The sequence below is a fragment of the Anolis carolinensis genome, chromosome 1 (genome assembly GCF_035594765.1).
Source record: "Anolis carolinensis isolate JA03-04 chromosome 1, rAnoCar3.1.pri, whole genome shotgun sequence".
Classification (NCBI taxonomy): domain Eukaryota; kingdom Metazoa; phylum Chordata; class Lepidosauria; order Squamata; family Dactyloidae; genus Anolis; species Anolis carolinensis.
In genome coordinates this window covers 254,856,582-254,879,235 of record NC_085841.1, presented here as the reverse complement: position 1 = coordinate 254,879,235, position 22,654 = coordinate 254,856,582, and the positions used below count along the sequence as shown (strand labels likewise).

At 40.0% G+C, this 22,654-nt stretch overlaps 1 protein-coding gene across 3 annotated transcripts in view; it reads left to right on the top strand.

Annotated features, from left to right (window-relative positions):
- The window catches only part of dpp10 (dipeptidyl peptidase like 10), a 798,815-nt gene that overhangs the window by 732,384 nt on the left and 43,777 nt on the right, over nt 1-22,654 (top strand). For all 3 annotated transcript variants that reach the window (XM_008109652.3, XM_003214894.4, XM_008109657.3), the window contains exons 9-14: nt 1,389-1,543; nt 2,841-2,938; nt 7,158-7,281; nt 13,903-13,941; nt 16,474-16,581; nt 22,224-22,315. In XM_008109652.3, coding sequence (XP_008107859.1) covers nt 1,389-1,543; nt 2,841-2,938; nt 7,158-7,281; nt 13,903-13,941; nt 16,474-16,581; nt 22,224-22,315 — 616 coding nt within the window. The remainder of the gene's footprint in view (nt 1-1,388; nt 1,544-2,840; nt 2,939-7,157; nt 7,282-13,902; nt 13,942-16,473; nt 16,582-22,223; nt 22,316-22,654) is intronic.

Sequence of the window (22,654 nt, the reverse complement as noted above, 5' to 3'; positions counted from 1 at the left end):
ATAATCATGTACTGACTGGGTGCACAAAAATCTTATAAAGATACAATATCACACTACAGTCCTAAAAGTAGCATATAATTTTTAAAATGAGCTAAAAAGAAACCATGATTCATACAGGGCCACAAGGAAGTGAAGATTCTAGTTAGCCTTTTTTCCATTCTTTCCTGCTGTTTTCTGAATGTGTTAAAAAGACATATATTTCCAACAGATACTTTGATACTGTAGAATACACACAAGCTCAATGGCATATGTAAATTCTCTGATTTTTCATGACTGACTTGCACAAAGGACTATGGCCATCTTTGCTTTCATTTTTCTTGTCTAGGTGAATAGGGTAATTGCATGGGCAAGGATGACCCCCCCCCCCATTTTCAACCAAAGAAACAGCCTCACACATGATTTTGTGATAACCAAAGGTCACAACTTATTTATTGGTTATAACTGAAAACAGGGTTATCAGCCATACATAGGTTCTTGATCAAGGTATTGAACAGTCTACTGCTGACCGATCCACAAGGAAGATGATACGGGACATGGTGCAGGTTCCTATTCTTTCTGCTCCAGGACACCTGCACCACAGCATCACCTAGTAAACACACATATAGAGTGAGAGCTGAGGAAGGGGGGAGCCTAATGTACCAGATCCCGATCCAATGCCAACCACCCCCAAGTTGTAACATAAGACACAAAGAAAGAAGCAACCATACCTGACTGCCTGGCCAGCCAAGAATATGCCGAGAGAGCACACAGCACAGGGCTCCCTAGGAGGAGGGAGTCCTGCAGAAGATTGCAAGCAGAGAGAGTGCCCGCTGCCGCAACTTCCCTGCCCAGTAAATTGGGCAGGGTATTAATTTTGCTAACAACAGGAAAATGTATAAACAGAGTAGTTTATCATGTGGTCTTCAGTGGGGCTCCAAACAAGCAGAAATGCTACTGCAAAATTACTCATGTAGGTTTTAGGCAGCCAGTGGCTTATAGTCAGGATATTCTCCCAATACCAAAGAACATTTTGGGCAGTGGTTCCCAACCTTTCGGCCTCCAGGTGTTTTGGACTTCAACTCCCAGAAATCCCAGCCAGCTTACCAGCTGGTAGAAACTGTGAGAGCTGGTTCAAAACACCTGGAGGCCCAAAGGTTGGGAACCACTGGTTTTGGGCATCACTACCCTGTAGCTAGCATGTATAAATAAGAGAGATTTATGACCTTTTAGTGAGCTTCTACCAGACATCTTGTTGGCTAATGAGGGGAAAGAGTATGGAGCCATACAGATCTTTGGTGTGATCCATCATGGCTCTTTTTTATTCTCTTAGTAATCTGGTATCTTTTTATATGAATTATGTGTCCAAGTTTCCAATTCTTTGGGTTTTAAGAACACTTTCTTTCTCCCAGAGGAGCTGCTTCATTCTCATATCACTCATTGGTGGTCACCTGATGGAGAGAGGCTGGCATTTCTCATGATAAATGATTCCTTAGTACCAAACATGGTTATTCCCCGCTTTACTGGATTTCTTTATCCCAGAGGAAAACAGTATCCATATCCAAAGGTAAGAAAACTTCACATGCAAATGTCATCACTAACTTACAATCTAATATTTAATACTACTGAAGTACTGATTCCATGATTTTTTAAAAAATTAAACAAAACAAAATAAATTACATCTTTTTAGAAAGTCTAAATTACTATATTTGTGCAACTGCTTCAACTGAACAACAAAACAGGCTTGTTCAAACTTATTTTTATCAGCTCCAGATCAGATTACCTTGGCCTGATTATTCAGTGCTACAGCAGTGCCAAAGTACTTCAGACCCATGTAGAGATTCAGACATTCAAAATAAACACAAAAAAATGAGAGTCTGTCTCTACCTTAGCTGAATAATAAAGACACACTGTGGCTTATCCAAATGGTCTGAATAGTCCACCTTGATTGAAAAATCATTTCTACATGTCCAAATGATATCCAGGGACTTCTGATACTAAACGCAGAATGAACTGAATTAAGCAATGCTAAGGAAAATTGGAGACTACTCAGGAGTTTGGATGAAACTCTGGAACAGCTCTGCACTCTGTGCACAGTGTTGACAGAATGACAGTGACTGATGTTGATTGATCTGCTCGCCACACAAGCCACTATCACCCCGTTTTGGCTCAGGGAAAAGGGAATGGAGGGGGCCGAGGTCATCCTCAGTGCCCCAGATGATTGCATAGTTCTGCGAGATCTCTTGGATGTTGTGGGCACCCTAACATCAGCAGACTTCTCGCACAAAAGACCATGATTTGAAGCTTTCAGGGTCTTGTTTTCATACTTTAAAAGCCTTTGAATATGTTTTATTATACAGCACTACTTCAGAAAAAGACATAAAAGTAACCTGTCAAAGAAATTCTTCTTAAATTACTTATTTCAGCATTTTTGCACTTTAGGTAAATGTGTTTTTAATATTAAAGTCTTTGTGAAGAAAAATGAAATCTGCTAAGTTTACAGGAAAATGTGTTGTACTATAGTTAAAACCTAGTGGGGGTTTTTTACGAAAAGCTTCAGGTAGGATATGCTTGATTGTTTTGTCAAGACACATCAAGCCATGTCAGTGCTACCCAAATGATGGTTTTGGACTAGTGGTGGTCCCTGAGACAGTGACAATTTCTGGCGAGTTCCAAGAAAAAAAGAAACAATTCTAGCAAATGGGCATAAATATGATGTTGATCTCTTAGCAGTCATATGCTCTAAGGTAGCCCAAGAAGCTCTGATTTATGTGTTTGTGTTTAATAGTTTGGTACCTTGCATGAGTTCTTCCATATCTTTATAGATGCACATTCAACTTTTCCCTCTATTTTTTTCCCTAAAGGCAGGAGAAATGAATCCAACAGTAAAGCTATATGTAGTCAATTTATATGGACCAACACATACATTAGAACTCATGCCACCAGACAGCTTTAAATCAAGGTAAGCAATGTGGAACCTGATATTTAATTCAGTGTATATGAACATTGATAACCTAGCTGGTGTATATATTTATTTTAAAGACATTCTGTACACTTTTTTCCATATTGCTCTGTGCATTTTTTAAAAAAAATTCTGACAGAAATGGCATATGAATATATGTAGAGCTTTGTTCATCTCAATTTAAGCAAGTCACGTCTTTATATTGCAGGAGTCCATGGCATCAGTAAAACAACTATGAAACTACAATGCATGTGATACATATTGCTCAGCTCCAGTTGTAGTAAAATTTCCTAAGGCAGGTCAAACTGATGTTGGGAGACCGTAGCCCAGTCCCACTAGAGCAGAAACTGATGCTGAAGTACTGCCTATCTGCATTCTGGCCATATGATTGGTCAGCTGCTGTGTACTTGTTGGAGTTAGCCCATATTGCTGGAAGGTTGCTGGCTGAGAAGCAGAAGCTGATCGTGTGGCAGGCATAAACTGTTGACGAGGCCTTTGAAACTGAATTGTAGAAACAGGAATCCCATTGTGTATACCTCCTTGTCCAAATTAACTATAGAGAGGCTGTCCAGGATGAAGTGATGTTCCAGATGTTGATATAGCTCCTCCAGAAGTGGAAGGAGTTCTTAGATAACCTTGTGGTGAGCCTATGGGTAAATATCTTGTCACTGGCCCATTATAAGCACTATACTGAGAGGCAGGAACACTTGAGATTGGTTGCTCTCCATAACCTGGTTGCAGGTATCCTGAATAACCAGGCTATGGTTGCTCGATGTGAGTCTGTGGGTTTACATTCATTGTGTTTGCATCCCCAGACTAGTCTTCACCCCAGACCTGCTCCCTTCCTCAGCCAACATCTCTCAAAACTACAATGTGATTATTTCCAAACATTAATTTACCTCTGGCAATCTAGGTGTCATCACCACTATCAAGATCCCTTTGCACTGAAGCTATCTTTACTTGCTTGACAATCAATATAATTATTTACCATATATTTGATCACAAAAAAATGACAGTGGCCAGTATTCTTCATCAGCTAAATGTACAGCCCTCCATATCAAGGATTCTGTATTCATAGATTCAGTCATTTACATTTTGAAAATATTAAAAAAAAAGAAAATATGTTTTGCCATTTTCTGTAAGGCAAGCTATTTTACTACACCATTATATATAACAGAAATTAAGAATTATAGTGGGGTCCTGGAGCTAAATGCCAATGGATACCAAGGGCCCTCTGTGCTTAGGTATAAAATGAGACCAGAAAGAGAAAGGAAAGCCTCAATTCTCTGCTCACATCATGAAAGCCTAAAGAAACTGATAGATTTGAAGGGAAATCAATTTTAATTTTAATTTTACCTATGAAAGCATAATGTCCTAGTTATAGCAAATTGAAGCTTTACAATATTGTAAACCAAATCCATGTAGTTGTTTCTATTCTCTGTCACTATCATCTCTCACATGCAGAAACACACTCAGAGAAGGAGAGGAAGACAGGGAGGAGTAGTCTTCAATGCTTGAAAAAAACAGTACTTTGCAGGAATGGATATTGTTTCTGATACTGTACTTACTTTGTGCTGCAAGGGTTTGCAGCTCTACAAGACAAATGAAGAGTACCAGGAAACATGGCAGTAGCATTTTGACTCCAAGCCAAGTATAGCAAGTTCCTACGAGATTTGTATTTGGTGACCAAACATGAAATAACAAGACTAGACATAGATGGGTTAAATAAGGTCCACTTTATTTTATTTATAGCCCACGTAATTTGCAGTGAAGCTAGAATGGAGCAATAAGAGAGCAGCCTTATGTGTCCAGTAGAGGCCAAGTGTTACTTTTTGAAATGCCTTGAGCCTTCTCTTGTGTAAAACATCTAAACCCCAAGGTCTTTTCAACAATTGGATTGCTGTCCCTCTAGCAATTTACCACTACAAGACTATAGTCAAGACCTTCCAAACTCAGTTCTCTGTTCTAAAATTACAGTATCTTATCTGAAATAATAATCTTAAACCACTTTTTAACATTATGGGTTGTATCCACCTGTGTTATTCTAATGGTGCAAGACTTTTACAGCTAGCTCATTTTTATTTTTTTTCACAAGTGCTTTTTGGTCTTGTTACTGGTGTTTTCTTTTATTACTAGTTCTACTGTTGTTTGCTCACTCCTGGCAGAAGATACAGCCACAAGGGGAACAGTATATTTTCCTCTTCCATATTGTTGGGTATAATCCAATGAAGTTATAATGGTGGCATTTCAGAGTAAAATTGTCTTAATAAAGCTGTAAGTCCTTCATCAAGGTTAATTTATGTATTATGAAATTATCTGTGCTAACAGGGTAATAATGCAGTCTTCTTTTGTGTGTTCAGCTTAGTGTCTCTGCTAATTTTGCACTTATTATAGTAGCCAGTAACAGACTCTTACAATGTTTTCTGTAGTAGCCAGAATTAAGAAAGAAAAGAATTGTGTGGAGGAAGAGGAAGAAGATAGTAGTATTGGAAAATATTTTGCAACACCACCCTATTCATAATGGCTCAGAATTTAATTCCCTGTGTTCAGTGGGGTTGGAAATAATTGTTGTTTAAATGTCATCAGTTTAAACCATCTCCTTGAAAACAGGAAGGAGGGAGGACAAACGTAATTTTACACATACTGTAGATCATCTTGTGTTGGATGTTGGTTTTCAGATGTCCATTGTCAAATCATGAATTAAATATCAGATTCCATCAATAATAACATTCGTTCTCAGAGCTATGCATGTCATACACTTCAGTTTCATCTCTTAGTTTTTGATAAACATATGTAGTATAGTGTGGTTGCTCAGTTTTATAAAATGGGTATATAGATGAAGGCCATTATGGATCCTCATAATTTTATTTTTTTTCAAGGGGACATTTTCCCCACTTTTATTTTAGGTTTGTGTGCACACATGCGCATGTGTGTATTTATAAAGCCAGAACTGAAATTCAGCCATTTCCTGTTAAATATTTTATCTCTTCAATGATTTATTAAGATCACTTGATTACCCAGGTGTTCAACCTGTGGGTCCCCGAATGTTTTGGTCTTCCACTCCCAGAAATCCGAACAAATGGTAAACTGGATGGGATTTCTGGGAGTTGTAGGCCAAAACACCTGGGGCTCACAGGTTGAGAACCACTGCTCTAGAGTAACAAGGGTTGTTGTTGTTGTTGTTGTTGTTGTTGTTGTTGTTGGGGTTTATAGGGTGGAGGGGTGCATTGAGCACAGTGCAAGATGGCAGTGTTGCTGTTATGTCTGGTAGAAGAATAAGTACCCTCATGATCTAATGAAGCTTCTTCTTTACCACAATATAGTCCAGACCTGAATCTAAGGAGTCTTTGAGTAGGAACATGTAATAAGGTTTGGGCGGCTTGAGAGATGCCACCCATGATCCTAGAAAGTGAATGGCTGTGTGTAATAATGAACACTGATCATTTGAACTATGATAGGAAAAGGCTGCTTGTCAGCCATGAGTAACATCCTGAACTAAATATTGCATACCTCCTATTCTTGACAGGTTATAGTGGGTGGTCAAAGAAACAACATCAGTATGACAATCAAATGAGGTTTATGGAAGAAGGAGGTTGTTTGCACTATTGAGAAAGCCTTTTGTATAGAATTGTTTTATTTTGCTAAAAAAATGTTTACACCCATTTTTAAAAAATACTTGCCCACAGAAGCAGCTAGGTCTGCAGATTTCTCTACTCCACTTCCTAAATAAAATCTTTAGAGAATGCCCTTTGCCATATTATATTTTAGTTGTCAGTTTCCTTCCACTGAAATCACTTTCATGTATACAGTTGTTTCAATGATGGTTTTTCTTAGTTGAATCGAATATAGGTTAATAAAACTTCTTGAGCCCATTTATGTTAATTTATTTAAATGTCTATGGAACAGTTTTATCATGCTTGTTTTGCCTGTTAGCAACATTTCTATCCGACCTCTTGATGGAACTATTTAGAAAGCTCACATAAAGGTGGCAGATCCATAAAGCAGAAGAATAAAACTTAATCTAAATCTACAATAAATTAAAATAGCCAGAGAAGTTAAATGCAAATGTGAAATGTGGTTTTGGAATTCTACATCTATCAGTAGGCTGTTGAATGAGCCGGTACAAGAGGTCTGTTTCCTTGCTGTGCCTGTCATATAATTTCACAATTTATATGTGCATTTTATAACTGCTGTATTTTAAAATGCATCTCTACCACAGAGAATATTATATAATGATGGTGAAATGGGTCAGCAATACGAAGACAGTGGTGCGGTGGTTAAACAGACCCCAGAACTTATCTATCCTTACAGTGTGTGAGACAACAACTGGTGCTTGTAGCATGGTAAGCAGTTTCTTGTTTTCCCTGGATAATTTCTTCTCTACTGAGGTTTGGAGCTTTATTCTGAGGACAATACATTTATTTTTGTTAAAAAAAGACTTTCTGTTAAAATCCTTCATGACATAAACCATGTGATACCATGTATAATGTGAAAGACAATATTCTGAATATCTTTCTGTCTCTGCACACACAAACACTCCTCTTTCTTTCATTGGGTCTTTAAAGATAAGCTTCTTGTGCATGCAGGGATGTGTATTGAACAAGTCTGAGTTCCATGAAATCTGTATTTCTCAAAATTGAATACTCCAAGAAAATACTTACATTGGGGGAAGTCCCATTTAATTCTAAGGCCCCCTTCCACACAGCTGAATAAAATGCCACATTTTCTGCTTTGAACTGAACAATATGGCAGCGTGGACTCAGATAACCCAGTTCAAAGCAGATATTGTGGGATTTTCTGCCTTGATATTCTGGGTTATATGGCTGTATGGAATGGTCTTTAGGCATTGCCTTCTGAGTACACATTGATTGTGCTGCAAAGGTTGTGCGTTTTTTGTTTAAGAAATGCTATTTAGGCCCACAAATGTATTATCCTTTCTCCATGAAAATGGTATTAAACACTTTACTATGACAATAATAGTAATAATAACTTTATTCTTGTATCCCACCACCATCTGCCCGAAGGGCGGCTTACACAAGGCACAAGGTGCCTAAAAAGCAGAACATTAAATAAACACAATATAAAATACAATTGAATAAAACATATAAGTATGTAAACAACCACTTAAAACGAGATTCAAATTCAGATTAAAACAGCGCTCATCCATCAATGGCAGTTTATGTAAACATGGCCAGGCTGTAAACAATAGTGCAATGGAATGGGAATAAGTGCAAGCTGTAACCATGGGACGAGGGCATGGGATGAAGTGCAACAGTTTCGTAGATCAGCTAGGAGCTAAGCATTCTCAAAAGCTTGTTTGAACATCCAGGTTTTCAGGTCCCTACAGAAGGAGGGCAGTGTATAATTGCTCATTTCACAAACAATATTAATATTAAAAAAAACAATAGTCCCATAAAATTAATACAATTGCTTAATATTTCATGGTACAGTAGAGTCTCACTTATCCAACATAAACGGCCTGGCAGAATGTTGGATAAGCGAATATGTTGGATAATAAGGAGGGATTAAGGAAAAGCCTATTAAACATCAAAATACATTATGATTTTACAAATTAAGCACCAAAACATCATGTTATACAACAAATTTGACAGAAAAAGTAGTTTTCTAGTAGATGGGCAGTAATGCTATGTAGTAATTACTGCATTTACAAATTTAGCACCAAAATATCACAATGTATTGAAAACATTGACTACAAAAATGCATTGGATAATCCAGAACATTGGATAAGAGAGTATTGCATAAGTGAGACTACTGTATGTGCTGTAGTAGAAAAGTACTGTGAATAGGATATTCAAATCCTTCAAAAATGTAGGAGATATACTAATATTGAATATTTTTTCAAGATAACACTGATGCAGTCTTTTGTGAGACTGTTGCATACTTTATTCTTGAGATTAGTGACTTTGAAGTATGTTTCCTTTTTATCTGTGACTTCCTCTTGTATATGCTTGTGTTGTGATTTTGTTGTTGTATGCCAATAAAGACTCAATGTGTGCGAGTGATAGATGCCAGATTATATTTTACACAGTCTTACACAGCTATGTAACTAATTTAAATATTTTATAAAATACTAGCTTTGCCCAGCCACGCGTTGCTGTGGCTTATGGGAATCCTTTGTTGGCCAGATGGAATAGCAGTGAATAGCCTTGCAGTCTCAAAGCCTGGCTGTTTTCTGGAGTAGCTGGAGCTTTTTGTTGTATGAACGTAGAGGCATGGATGAGGGGTTGTGCTGCCAAGTTTAGTGTTTCTGGGATGTGTAGTTTTGTTGTTTTGTCCTAGGCCGAAATTTCATTACCCTTTTATATAGATAGATACTAGCTTGGGGGCCCGGCGGTGCCCGGGTTATTTGAGAATGGAATTGTTTGCCTTTGTTCCAAGTTTAGTCTCAATCCAGTGTCAGTTGTCTTCAATTGGTATGGGTGAACTACAACTCCCATATGTAAGTCCATGGTCCATCCCCCTCCAAATAGCGCCAGGATGTAAAGTAGGTCATGGGGATGGAATGTGTCAAGTTTGATCTTGATCAGTCATTGGTGTGGGTTGCAGTGGTCTGAGGAAGTGAGTGAAGGTACTGTAAATCCCATCTTCCCTGGTCAGTTGTTCCCTCAAACGGCAGGAGGACTTAAAGCTGGCCACATTGCACTTGTGTGTCAAGTTTGGTACAGTTTCATCATTCATGGGCATCACAGTGGTCTGTGGGAGGTAAATTGGATGAAGGTACTGGAAATCCCATCATCCTTGGTGCATTCTTCTGCAAACAACACCAGGACATAAATTGTGTCACATTGCACCTGTGTGTCAAGTATGGTACTGTTTCATCTTTCATGGGTATCACAGTGGTCCATGGGAGGTGAATTGGGTAAGGGTACTGCAAATCACATCATCCATGGCCCACCCTGCACCAAACTGGACCAGGGCGTAAAGGGGGCCACATTGCACCTGTGTATCAAGTTTGGTACAGATTCGTCATTCATGGGAATCACAGTGGCCTGTGGGAGGTGAATTAGATGAAGGTACTGCAAATTCGATGGTCCTTGGTCCATCTTCCCCCAAACTGCTGCAACATATAAAGTGCATCATGGGGTAGGCTGTCTGGAAGTGTGGGAGTTGGAGTCCAAAACACCTGGAGGGCCCAAGTTGGCCCATGCCTGGTTTAAAGGCTTTTATACAATCCTAGAGTTAGAAGGGGTGCCTAAAGGCCATCTAGTCGAACCCCCTTCTGCCATAGAGGAAGACAGCATCCAAGCCCTCCCGACAGATGGCCACCCTGTCATAAATATGATTGGGAGATAGATAAGAGTCCTAGATTTGAAAGGGGTCTCTGAAGGTCATCCAGTCCAGCCCCTTCTGCTGTAAAGGAAGACACCATCCAAGGCCTCCTGACAGAAGGTCATTCCAACCATACATACCATTGAGACATTTATTTATTTATTTAATTCTGATATTTGGCTTGCAAGGTCATTAAGCCACGTGCTAACATCCACCATATAAATAAAACATAAAAGTAACGTCAAGTAATAGTAGTATAAATAAGACATAGCAGGGTTCAGTGGGGGCAGGTGAACTACAACTCCCATATGCAAGTCCATCATCCATGGTCCATCCCACTCCAAACAGTGCCCAGGTGTATAGTAGGTCATGGGAACTGTATGTGTCAGGCCTGTTAGAGTTAGTAGACCCAAGCCTGCTCTGTGGTAGTTTTTTGCCTCAGTAAAAACTGGGGGGGGGGGGGGAGTAAACAACCCTTAAAAGGAAAGAATAAAAAGATAGTCGTTATTTTCTCTTTAGTCGGCTATGAATAGTACTGTGTCCCAATGAGCCAGGGAAAACCTGTCTTTGGAACAGTATTGAGGGGGGAAGATGGCCCCCTCCTTTGCGGCCTAGCAGGGCCTAGTAGCCTGCAAAGGCCTTGGCCTGTCAGTAGAAGCGCTGAAGGGGGGGGGGTGAGGTGAGGGGGTAGAAGTTTTCATAAACAAAGGAAGCATTAAAACATAATTATTTTCCATCATTAGTTGGATTCAGAATGTTGTGAATGTGTGAGTGGGCCAAAAGCTGTTAACAGTACCAAAGCTAACGTCGTTCTGAGGAGATAAGTAGGCCGAACGAAGCCAGTTGGTAGTAGTTTTTGCCTCAGCAGTCCCAGTGGCCTGTGAAAGTGGAGGCCAATCAGAAAGCTGGCCAATATTCCGGCCGGCCAATCAAAACGCTGATACATATTCCGCCAGGCCAATCAAAACGCTGATACATATTCCGCCAGGCCAATCAAAACGCTGATACATACTCGCATACAAACATTCACTTTTATTATATACTAGCTTGGGGACCCGGCGGTGCCCGGGTTATTTGAGAACTGAATTGTTTGCCTTTGTTCCAAGTTTAGTCTCGATCCAGTGTCAGTTGGCTTTAGTTGGTACGGGTGAACTACAACTCCCATATGCAAGTCCATGGTCGATCCCCCTCCAAACAGCTCCAGGATGTAAAGCAGGTCATGGGGACTCGATGTGTCAAGTTTGGTCTTGATCAGACATTGGTGAGGGTCGCAGTGGTCTGGGGAAGTGAGTAAAGGTACTGTCAATCCCATCATCCATGGTCTGTTGCTCCCTCAAATGATAGGAGGAGTGGGTCACATTGCACCTATATGTCAAGTTTGGTACAGTTTCATCATTCATGGGCATCACAGTGGTCTGTGGGTGTTGAATTGGATGAAGGTACTGGAAATCCCATCATCCTTGGTGCATTCTCCTGCAAACCACACCAGGAATAAATTGTGTGACATTGCACCTGTATGCCAAGTAAGGTACAGTTTCGTCTTTCATGGGTATCACAGTGGTCCGTGGGAGGTGAATCAGATAAGGGTACTGCAAATCCCATCATCCAAGGTCCATCCTGCACCAAACCAGATCAGGACATAAAGGGGGCCACATTGCACCTTTGTATCAAGTTTGGTACAGTTTTGTCATTCATGGGAATCACAGTGGCCTGTGGGAGGTGAATTGGATGAAGGTACTGCAAATCCCATCGTCCTTGGTCCATCCTCCCCCAAACTGCTGCAACATATAAAGTGTGTCATTTGGGATATATATACCAGATTTGGTTCAGTTCTGTCATATGTAGCAGTTGCTGTGGTCTCAAGAAGCGAGTGAAGGTACTGCATGTCCCATCTGTGTGCCAAGTTTGGTCCAGTTCCGTCACTGGTGGGCATCGCAGTGGTCTGTGGGAATCGTAGCGATTGAAAGTACTACATATCCCATCACCCATGGTCCATCATCCTGCAAACGGCACCAGGACATAAAGCGCATCATGGGGTAGGCTCTCTGGAATTGTGGGAGTTGGAGTCCAAAACACCTGGAGGGCCCAAGTTGGCCCGTGCCTGGTTTAAAGGCTTCCATACAATCCTAGAGTTAGAAGGGGTGCCCACCTAGTTGAACCCCCTTCTGCCATAGAGGAAGACACCATCCAAGCCCTCCTGACAGATGGCCATCCAGTCACAAATACGATTGGGAGAGAGATAGAGTCCTAGATTTGAAAGGGGTCTCTGAAGGTCATCCAGTCCACCCCCATCTGCCACAAAGGAAGAGACAATTCAAGCCCTCCCGACTGAAGGTCATTCCAACCATACATACGATTGAGACATTTATTTATTTATTTATTTAATTCTGATATTTAGCTTGCAAGGTCATTAAGCCACGTGCTAACATCCACCATATAAATAAAACATAAAAGTAATGTCAAGCAATAGTAGTATAAATAAGACATAGCAGGGTTCAGTGGGGGCAGGTGAACTACAACTCCCATATGCAAGTCCATCATCCATGGTCCATCCCACTCCAAACAGTGCCCAGGTGTATAGTAGGTCATGGGAACTGTATGTGTCAGGCCTGTTAGAGTTAGTAGGCCCAAGCCTGCTCTGTGGTAGTTTTTTGCCTCAGTAAAAACTGGGGGGGGGGGGGGGGGAGTAAACGATTCTTAAAAGGAAAGAATAAAAAGATAGTCATTATTTTCTCTTTAGTCTGCTGTGAATAGTATTTACGTACTGCCGCCTTACCTTGTTGAAGGAGAGTGCTGTATCCAAAAGACACAGGCAAAAGCTGCTCTGTTTGGAACCATGTGGAACAGGGAAGATGGCTGCCTCTTTTGCGGCCTAGCACAATGGAGCCAGGCTGCAAGGCCTGAAACGTGTTAGCAAAATGATCAAAGGAGGCTTGGATTGGGGCTTTGGGGGCTAGAAGTGTTCATAAGCATATCGTTAAAAAGATAATAACAATGTTCTCTGCTGTCTTTTGAGGCAAGTAGGGCCTTACAAAGAAGTTGAACGCTGAGGCAAGATGGCGACTTCCTTTTCGGCCTAGCAGTGAGGGGCCAGCCTGGAAGGCCTTAAACATGTCAGCAGAGGGGCCAAAGGGGGCCATCCGTTGTCAGTGGGTTCATGGGGTGATGTGTGTCAGGTTTGGTCCAGGTCCGGCCTTTCTGGTGGTGGCAGTGGTGTTTTGGATTACCAAAGTGTAAGCCGAGGCTACCAAAGTGTAGGCCGAGGCTGTTAACTCTTCCAGAGCTAGCATCGTTCTGAGGAGAGAAGTAGGCCGAACGAAGCCAGTTGGTAGTAGTTTTTCCCTCAGCGATCCCAGTGGCCTGTGAAAGTGGCGGCCAATCAGAGCTGGCCCATATTCCGGCTGGCCAATTAGAAAGCTGATCCATATTCTGCGAGGCCAATCAAAACGCGAGCACATATTCCGCCAGGCCAATCAAAACGCTGATACATACTCCGATTTTACTTTTATTATATATATAGATATAGATTACTGTTGGATGATCAGTGCTCTGTGAAGTTTTTATTCATGCTACTACTGCAGTGTAATGAAGAGTAAAATGGAATGATTTTCACTGAGCAGAACGTTTCTATGGGTTTCATAATAACAATTATTTTTCTTTTATCCTTTTTTTAGAAATATGAATTTACATCTGAAGTGTGGCTATCTAAACAGGTATGGTTGTGTTACTATACTGATAAATAAGATATTAAAAAGTTAATGTTTTAAACAAAGCTATGTTTAAAACCTGAATGAAGAATTTTTTAAACAAAACATGGCAGTAATTGCAGATGAAATGAAGAATCAGAAAAGCTGAATTAATAAGGGCACATTGAAAGGTAAAGGTAAAGGTTTCCCCTGACATTAAGTCCAGTCATGTCTGACTCTGGGGGTTGGTGCTCATCTCCATTTCTAAGCCGAAGAGCCGGCGTTGTTCATAGACACCTCCAAGGTCATGTGGCCGGCATGACTGCATGGAGCGCCGTTACTTTCCCTCCGGAGCGGTACCTATTGATCTACTCACATTGGCATGTTTTCGAACTGCTAGGTTGGCAGAAGCTGGAGCAACAGCAGGCACTCACTCCGCTCCCGGGATTTGAACCTTTCGGTCTGCAAGTTCAGCAGCTCAGTGCTTTAACACACTTCGCTCCTAAATCTGGGGAAAGTCCAAAGCATTGCGGCTTCTCCTCCTTTCTTCAGATTATAAGGGCACCATTGCTGACATCAGCAAAGGTGAGCAGAAATGGAGCTCTCTGAAGCTCAATGACTGCTGATGCAGTCACTAACAATAACCTAGGTAGTGGGATGGTATTTCCAATTAGAACCAGTCCATCTGTCTCCATCAACGCCAAAGTACTGGGATGCTCCAGAGTTTTGGGGAAGCTCTGCAGCATTTCCTGATTTCTGTGAACCCAAGGTAAAATCAGATTAACCAGTTTTATCCCATTTTAGGGATTGGTTGTCCTTGAACACCGTGCAGCGTCCTGGAGCAAATTCTAACCCAATTTGAGATATGAGGCCTGTTTAGACATTACTTAAGAGTATTGTGATGGTGCCTTAGGAAGGTATTCCAACAGCAGTTTGTAGGAACAATGTTACATGTATTTAGCTATTTGATACTAGTGACTTTTCATGAACTAGACAAAATTTAAATGATTTGTTATGTGCACAGTGAAGTGGAATAAAGCATCCAATGAATGACTTCATTATCAAAAAGTTAGCTAAAGTTATGGTAGGGCAAACTGGGCTGTTGCATCGGAGCTTGGTATAATAATTTCAATATTAATTCATTACATAGTACTGTGAAAATTACATCCATTAAAGCATGTTATCAAAAGAGTAAGATCATTCATTACCACTACATTGCTTTTTCAATACTTTCTTTGAAAAAATATACAAAGACATCCCAAATCATCCAAAACGAATGCCACTCTCCAAAAGGTAACATTTAAACAAGAATGGATATATGTTATTTGCTACATGGAAAAAATGTGCTCTTAAACTGCTTTTCAGTACCCCCCCCCCCAAAACAACAACAAAAAACAAAAACAAATTATAGGCAATATTGTCACCAGTATTCTGGTTCTGGCTTGTTCACAGCACCTCTATCAAACAATTGGTTTATTGGGCTTTTAGGTGCTAACCAAAAGATTAATTTTCTTGTCTTAACAGTAGCCAGTGCATTTTTGTTTGATCCGTTTTGTCTTGATTTGTACTAGCAGCCAATTTTTAACATGAAGTGTTTGGATCCTAGAACAGAATACAAATCATATTTATTGGTCAAGGAACAAACAAACAAAAGAGCACAATAAATTATTATAAAAGTGGGAACTTTCTTATGTAGTAATTTACTTGAACGTGCATATTCCTGCATTTGGGGGCTCATCTACATTGGTCACTTTGTGCCGACTCCAGGGCTGTTGTTCCCAGGGCTGGGGAGCTCATTCTCTCTTTTGGGGCAGTGTGCATCTCACCTCCATTGTGTTGCCACTACTCCCACCTACAAGGCTCATGGAAGTTCATGGTTGTTGTAGGTGCCTCGGCTGATTTCAGAACAGTACACCTACATGACCAGCAAGGGCAGAAACAGACCCAATATAGCAGTCTAGACTGCTCCAAACTTGCAGAATACTCTGGAGTTTCCAACAAACCCTGGAGTATTCCCTGACTTTGCCCAAAGGAGAGCAAAGCCAACTTAAATGAAAAGACTGGGAAACTAACTATGTCATGTCATGTCATGTCATGAAGATAGCCAACCCTCTATTTGAGGTGAGTCCTTTTTTCCCCCTTGCTATGTAGACAAGCCTGTAATCTTTACATATCAATTATTTCCACAAAATCTCAATAGACTTTGAAGTAAATGATTGTCCCAGTGCAATATTTCTAATATCACAGAAAGATGGAAATTTTTGAAGTGTAATGTAAATTTCCTACAAAAATTGTTAATCAGAATTATATTTTCTTCCTTCTTTACAAATCTGCTAAGGAAAAGTCTTTTTAGAAAAAAAATCTTTGGGCCTGTTTTGATAGAAAAGTTAAGTTCTTGCATGATTTCTCTGCTTTTCTGTTTTGACTATTTTTATCATAAAATTGTGTTTCCTTTCAGTAAGCTGTAAATTCCATGTTTTATTCACACTAGTGACAGCTTATACAGAATAAAGCTTAACTGAAAAAATGTAAAATGCTGATCCTGTTTAATTCTTATAGAATGAAGAGCCAGTTTTTTCTAAGGATAGCAACAAATTCTTTATGACAGTTCCTGTTAAGCAAGGTGGCCGTGGTGAATTCCACCATATTGCTATGTTTGATGTTCAGGTAAGTTTCTTCTAGTTGGGTTAATAGATTATGGACTGGATGATCCTTCCTTTTTTCAGGTTCTTTGAATAGTATTTACCATACTTTTAATTAGGATTTAGCACACTCTTTTCCCTTTCCACACAGATTCCCTGGGTATGAGGTTGGTATAGTCACAAGGTTTTCCTTCCCTCTCGTGGTAGCATTGCATTAGGGCAGCAATACTTAGTAGTTTGGGTTTATCTGTATAGGAAACCTTGGCCACAACCCCAACATGTACTAGTCAAACAACAGTACCATCAAAGCCACTGGGTTGGCCCATAAGCTTCCCCAACCCCAATCAGACAAACATCTTTCTTGTACAGCCCAGTAAATATATCTATCATAAACTGTTAAATTCACAATTCTTACTCTAATTCAAACAGTGCATTTGCCAGTTGTTTCTTCATGCTTGTCATATACCTACATGATTAATATGAACCACTCCTGACAATCACATGCAGGAATGGAGGAAGTACAGTTTTGAAGTTTCTCAAGCTCCTAAACACACTCATTTTGTTTGTTTTAAAATATGTCTGATATCCTGAAATTTATGGCAGATTTGTTATGTTTTTTGTTTCTGCACATCTCATCTGTAATGTATGAACCAGGAACTCATTTGGTACTGCTGCCTAACTTCCCATCATAGTACAATATAATGCACTGCTAGAATCAGAAGTTGCTGTAGCTCTGCTGCATAAAGTTGTCCACTTGCATAACAAATAAGAAAAATAATTAAGAAAATATGATGTTAGTTCCCTGAATCCCATAGGGATATGCTATTTTGAAGAAACGTCATTGGTTGTAAGTACTGTGGCTTGTTGCCAGACTGTCACTAAGGATTCTAGGAAATTAATAGTGAATCATTCCAGAGAGACAGAAGAATGAAGTGCATGTGTCAGTTCTGCAGCTTCCAGTAAGCCCCATGTGTATGCATAAACGAGTTTCTATTATATTAACACAAGAATGTATGCATGAAAGAATGTTACAGTTTGTGTCTTCCCCATGAATGCTTGAAAGAGCATTGTTCCAATTGCCTGTGAAGCAACCATAGAATAATGAAAAAGCAGACTTGGATTCAAAGACGGAAGGAGTGAGAAAAAAGAAGAAAGTCTCAAGTTGTGGAGCAGTGCACTTATAAGTTCTTCCCTTATCTCTTCAGGAGTGATGAGAAACAGACCCAAAAGATGTGCTGACTCTAAATTGAAGTCTCTTTGTCCCTGTTTGTTGTTGTTGTTGTTGTTGTTGTCTGCTTTCACGTTGTTTCTGATTTGTGGCAAACCTAAAATAAACTTGTCACAGGGTTTTCTTGGCAAAATTTGTTCAGTGGGAGGTTGATGCTGCTTTTCTCTGAGACTGAGAGAGTATGACTTGCCCAAGGTCACCCAGTAAGTTTCCATAGCCAAACAGAGATTTGAATCCTGGTCTCCCAGAATCATAGTCCAATGCCCAAGCTACTAGTTGTTCTGAAAAAGGAAGGAACCTAAATGGGGCAACTACAAGGCCCATCCTAGGTTATTGTCACTGAACTAATTTCTTCTCACTTCTTTCTTTGTCTTGAAACAAAAGACTTTGCTTCCTTTCATCATCAAGACAGTGTTTGTGGGGAAGGTTTTACTCATTCTTATGAATGCAGAATTGTTACTGATAACATATTTTTGTATTTTATTGTAATTTAACTTACTATCCTCCCTGGCTCCCCAACATAAAAATGTGCAAATTGTGGATGAGAGTTTTTGCGTCTGATTAAGCAAACTCCAGATGCAAGTTGACTTTTTGTTCAATTCTGCAAACGGACTGTAGACATGACCCCAACCTTGTGGAGGTTTATCTATGTAAACAATTTACCTTTACCTTAGCAGCCTCCACACATGATGTTAATGCATGAAATTAAGCACAATACATTCATGGAACAATGATAATTGTCTTTCAAGTAGGGGTGTAATTCTTTACTTTCCATTCAGACATGTTGTAAACCATTTAGAAATTTTGTGGTATGAAGCAGGATAAAAATAAGCTTCCTATTGCATAATTTAGAATCAGACTAAAGAGACTGGGGAAAATACACAGACCAGTTAGATATGATCTCACAAATATTCCTAGTGAATATGCAGTGGAGGTGAAGAATAGGTTTCAGGGACTAGATTTAATAAATAGAGTCCCAGAAAAACTATGGACAGAAGTTCACAACATTCAGGAGGTGGCAACAAAGTACATCCCAAAGAAAAAGATCAAGAAGGCAAGATGGTTGTCTGCTGAGACACTGGGGGTAGCCCAAGATAGAAGGAAGGTGAAAGGAAACAGTGATAGGGGGAGATATGCCCAATTAAATGCACAATTCCAGAGGTTAGCCAGAAGAGACAAGGAACTATTTTTAAACAAGCAATGCATGGAAGTGGAAGGAGACAATAGAATAGGAAGGACAAGAGACCTCTTCCAGAATATCAGAAATATCAGAGGTAAATTTCAGGCAAAAATGGGCATGATCAAAAAGAAAGATGGCAAGGACCTAACAGAAGCTGAAGAGATCAAGAAAAGGTGGCGAGAATATACAGAAAATCTGTATAAGAAGGATAATATAGCTTTGACGGTGTGCTGAGTGAATTAGAACCAGACATCCTGAGGCATGAGGTTGAATGGGCCTTAAGAAGCATTGCTAATAACAAGGCAGCAGGAGACGACAGGATCCCAGCTGAGTTGTTTAAAATCTTGAAAGATGGTGCTGTCAAGGTAATGCATGGGATATGCCAGCAAATATGGAAAACACAAGAATGGCCATCAGATTGGAAAAAATCAATTTATATCTCCATACCAAAATAGGGAAACGATAAAGAATGCTCAAACTTTTGTACAGTGGCACTTATTTCACTTGTCAGCAAGGTAATGCTCAAGATCCTGCAAGGCAGACTCCAGCAATACATGGAGCGAGAGTTGCCAGATGTACAAGCTGGGTTTAGAAAAGACAGAGGAATGAGAGACCAAATTGCCAATATCTGCTGGAGAATGGAGGAAGCTAGGGAGCTTCAGAAAAAACATCTATTTCAGCTTCATTGACTATTCTAAAGCCTTCGACTGTGTGGATCATAATAAATTGTGGCATTTGTTTGGTGGTATGGGGATACCAAGTCACCTTGTCTGTCTCCTGAGAAATCTGTATAAAGACGAAGTAGGAACAGTAAGAACAGACCACAGAACAACAGACTGGTTTAAGGTTGGGTAAGGAGTACGTCAGGGCTGTATACTTTCACCCTCCCTATTCAACGTGTTCATGCGACATGTAGGGTTTGAGGAATCCAAGGCCAGATTTAAAATTACTGGAAGAAACACTAACAACCTGAGATATGAAGATGATACCACTGAAAGCTGAAAGTGAGGAGGAGCTGAGGAGCCTTATCACCAAGGTGAAAGAAGAAAGTGCAAAAGCTGGGTTGCAGTTAAACATCAAGAAAACCAAGATTATGGCAACCAGAATGATTGATAACTGGCAAATAGAAGGAGAAAACGTGGAGGCAGTGACAGACTTTATATTTCTAGGTGCAAAGATCACTGCAGATGCAGACTGCAGCCAGGAAATCAGAAAATGTTTACTGCTTGGAAGGAGAGCAATGGCCAACCTCAATAAAATAGCGAAGAGCAGAGACATCACACTGGCCACAAAGGTCCGCATAGTCAAAGCAATGGTATTCCCCATAATAACCTATGGATGCGAGAGCCGGACCATAAGGAAGGCTGAGCGGAGGAAGGTAGATTCTTTTGAACTGTGGTGTTGGAGGAAAATCCTGAGAGTGCCTTGGACCTCAAGAAGATCCAACCAGTCCATACTCCAGGAAATAATGCCCGTCTGCTCACTGGAGGGAAGGATATTAGAGGCAAAGATGAAGTACTTTGGCCACATCATGAGGAGACATGAAAGCTTGAAAAAGATCATGATGCTGGGGAAAATGGAAGGAAAAAGGAAGAGAGGCCGACCAAGGGCAAGATGGATGGATGATATCCTTGAAGTGACTGGCTTGACCTTGAAGGAACTAGGGGCCGTGATGGCCAACAGGAAGCTCTGGCGTGGGCTGGTCCATGAGGTCACAAAGAGTTGGAAGCGACTGAACGAATAAACAACAAACCGAACATGAAACACTGTAACGTTTTCTCGTCACTGGGCAAAGATATAAGTATCTTGTCATGTTTTTGATTACTTTCTGCTGGTATTTGCTGTTAAGCCAACTTAACCTATGATGCCTCTATTTCATAGTTTAGTCCTCAGCTTCTAGGGAAAGTACTGTGATGACTCATGGGCCTTGTAGTCCTGTTCCTAGTACTATTGTGGCAGACGAAGAGGAAAACATGGGGTTTTCGCCGGTTCAGCAAGAGCCGGAGTCACTTCACCTGCAGGATGTTGATGTTTGTCCTCAAGAATTCAGCCAAACAGGCCTTGGGCAGAACTCCCCCCCGTTTCCCAGAAAAGAATCTTATTCCAGAGAAAGGGGAATCAGAGAAGCTCAACGGAGGAGTTTACGCATTGCTGCCAGAAATCAAGCTGATTAGGCTTGCTTCCCTTGGGAAATTCTAAGGAGTCACACATCTGGACAGAGTTGGGTTTCGCTTCTCGTTCTCTAGGGAAAGAGTTCTGTTGGCGGGAAAACGAGACCCAATATAGGTGGTTGGCGCGAGGAATTCCTTGCGGAGTCAATTGATCAGCTTCAGGAGAGAGATCGTGTGTGGACTTCGTACCCCAGTTCCTTGCTTCACAGATCAAGTTTCAAGCCTTGCCTAGCCTTGCAGTTTTACCACGGACCCTGCTCCACGCTCATGTTTTGCCTTTGTTTCCAGTTATGAATCTAGCCAACAATCAAGTTTAATTCCAGCCTTGTTGTCAAGCTTCATTGAACTCTAGGACTCTGCTAATTCCCCACACTATTGCTTGGCAAAGTGTGTGTTTCGGTCAAGTGGATTAAAACTTTGAACTCTAATATCTTATATTGGACAATACATTTTTGGACTATATTTGACCTCTTTTGAAAGGTCTGCTTCTGAACTATATTCTTCACTTGTTTTTATTGCTTTTATATATTTCTTTAATAAAGATATTAGATAGAGATTGGCCTCTGCGTATGGTTATTGGTGCTCTGCTGCCAGGGTTCTGACAAGTACAGGCTTTATTTCATCTGGGATCCATTAATTTGTCTTGTTAGTAGTTCATAGTATTCACGGGACTCTTCTCCGGCACCTCATTTCAGATGAGTTTATATTCTTCCTGAAAGCTTTCTTCACTGCCCAAATTTTTTGTATTTTGGGAGAAAGTTTTGTTCATTAAAAAAAACATTATTTTTGTGTTTCAAAAATGGAAAAAATATTTTGTATAAGGAACACATGTCTTTTGGAAAAGGATTAAAATATGGGAAAGGTTTTCTGAATCCACCAAAAGAAGCTGACAATTCTTTTTTCAATAGGAATGTCTCATTCTCCTTATGGGGTAGAAAGTATTAATAGTCTTAACACTCCTCCTAGCTTTAAGTGCAGATATTTGTATAAATGCCAATTTGCTCATTTTAGAGGCCTTTAAATAATGACAGGTACAAGCAATCTTGGATGAAAGAGAAATCATGGTTAAACTATTTATTTCCTTACAGACCAAGAGTGAACAATTTAGCATTCGCCATCTAACATCAGGAAACTGGGAAGTTGTCAAAATCTTGGCATATGATGAAAATACGCAAAAGATGTGAGCATTATTTTTCTTTGTCTTTTCAGGTAAAATATCTGTGTTATCAAGATGAAATGCATTTTACTGGAAATTGTATTGTTCACCATGCCTCTTTCATTTCCAGACACTAATAGAAGTTATAGCCATAAATATAAAGATAAATTTGATTTATTTCAGTTATTAATGTATTTCAAGATCCTTTCTCAGATAAAGAAAAAGGATGACCTATCATGTCTTTTGACTCACTACATTTGCTGAAATAAAAATAAATAAATAAATAACATATATTAGTATAACTACATTTGTGGTAGTTTTCCCTATAAATATTCTGAATGATATAGCTAGAGTGCATATAGA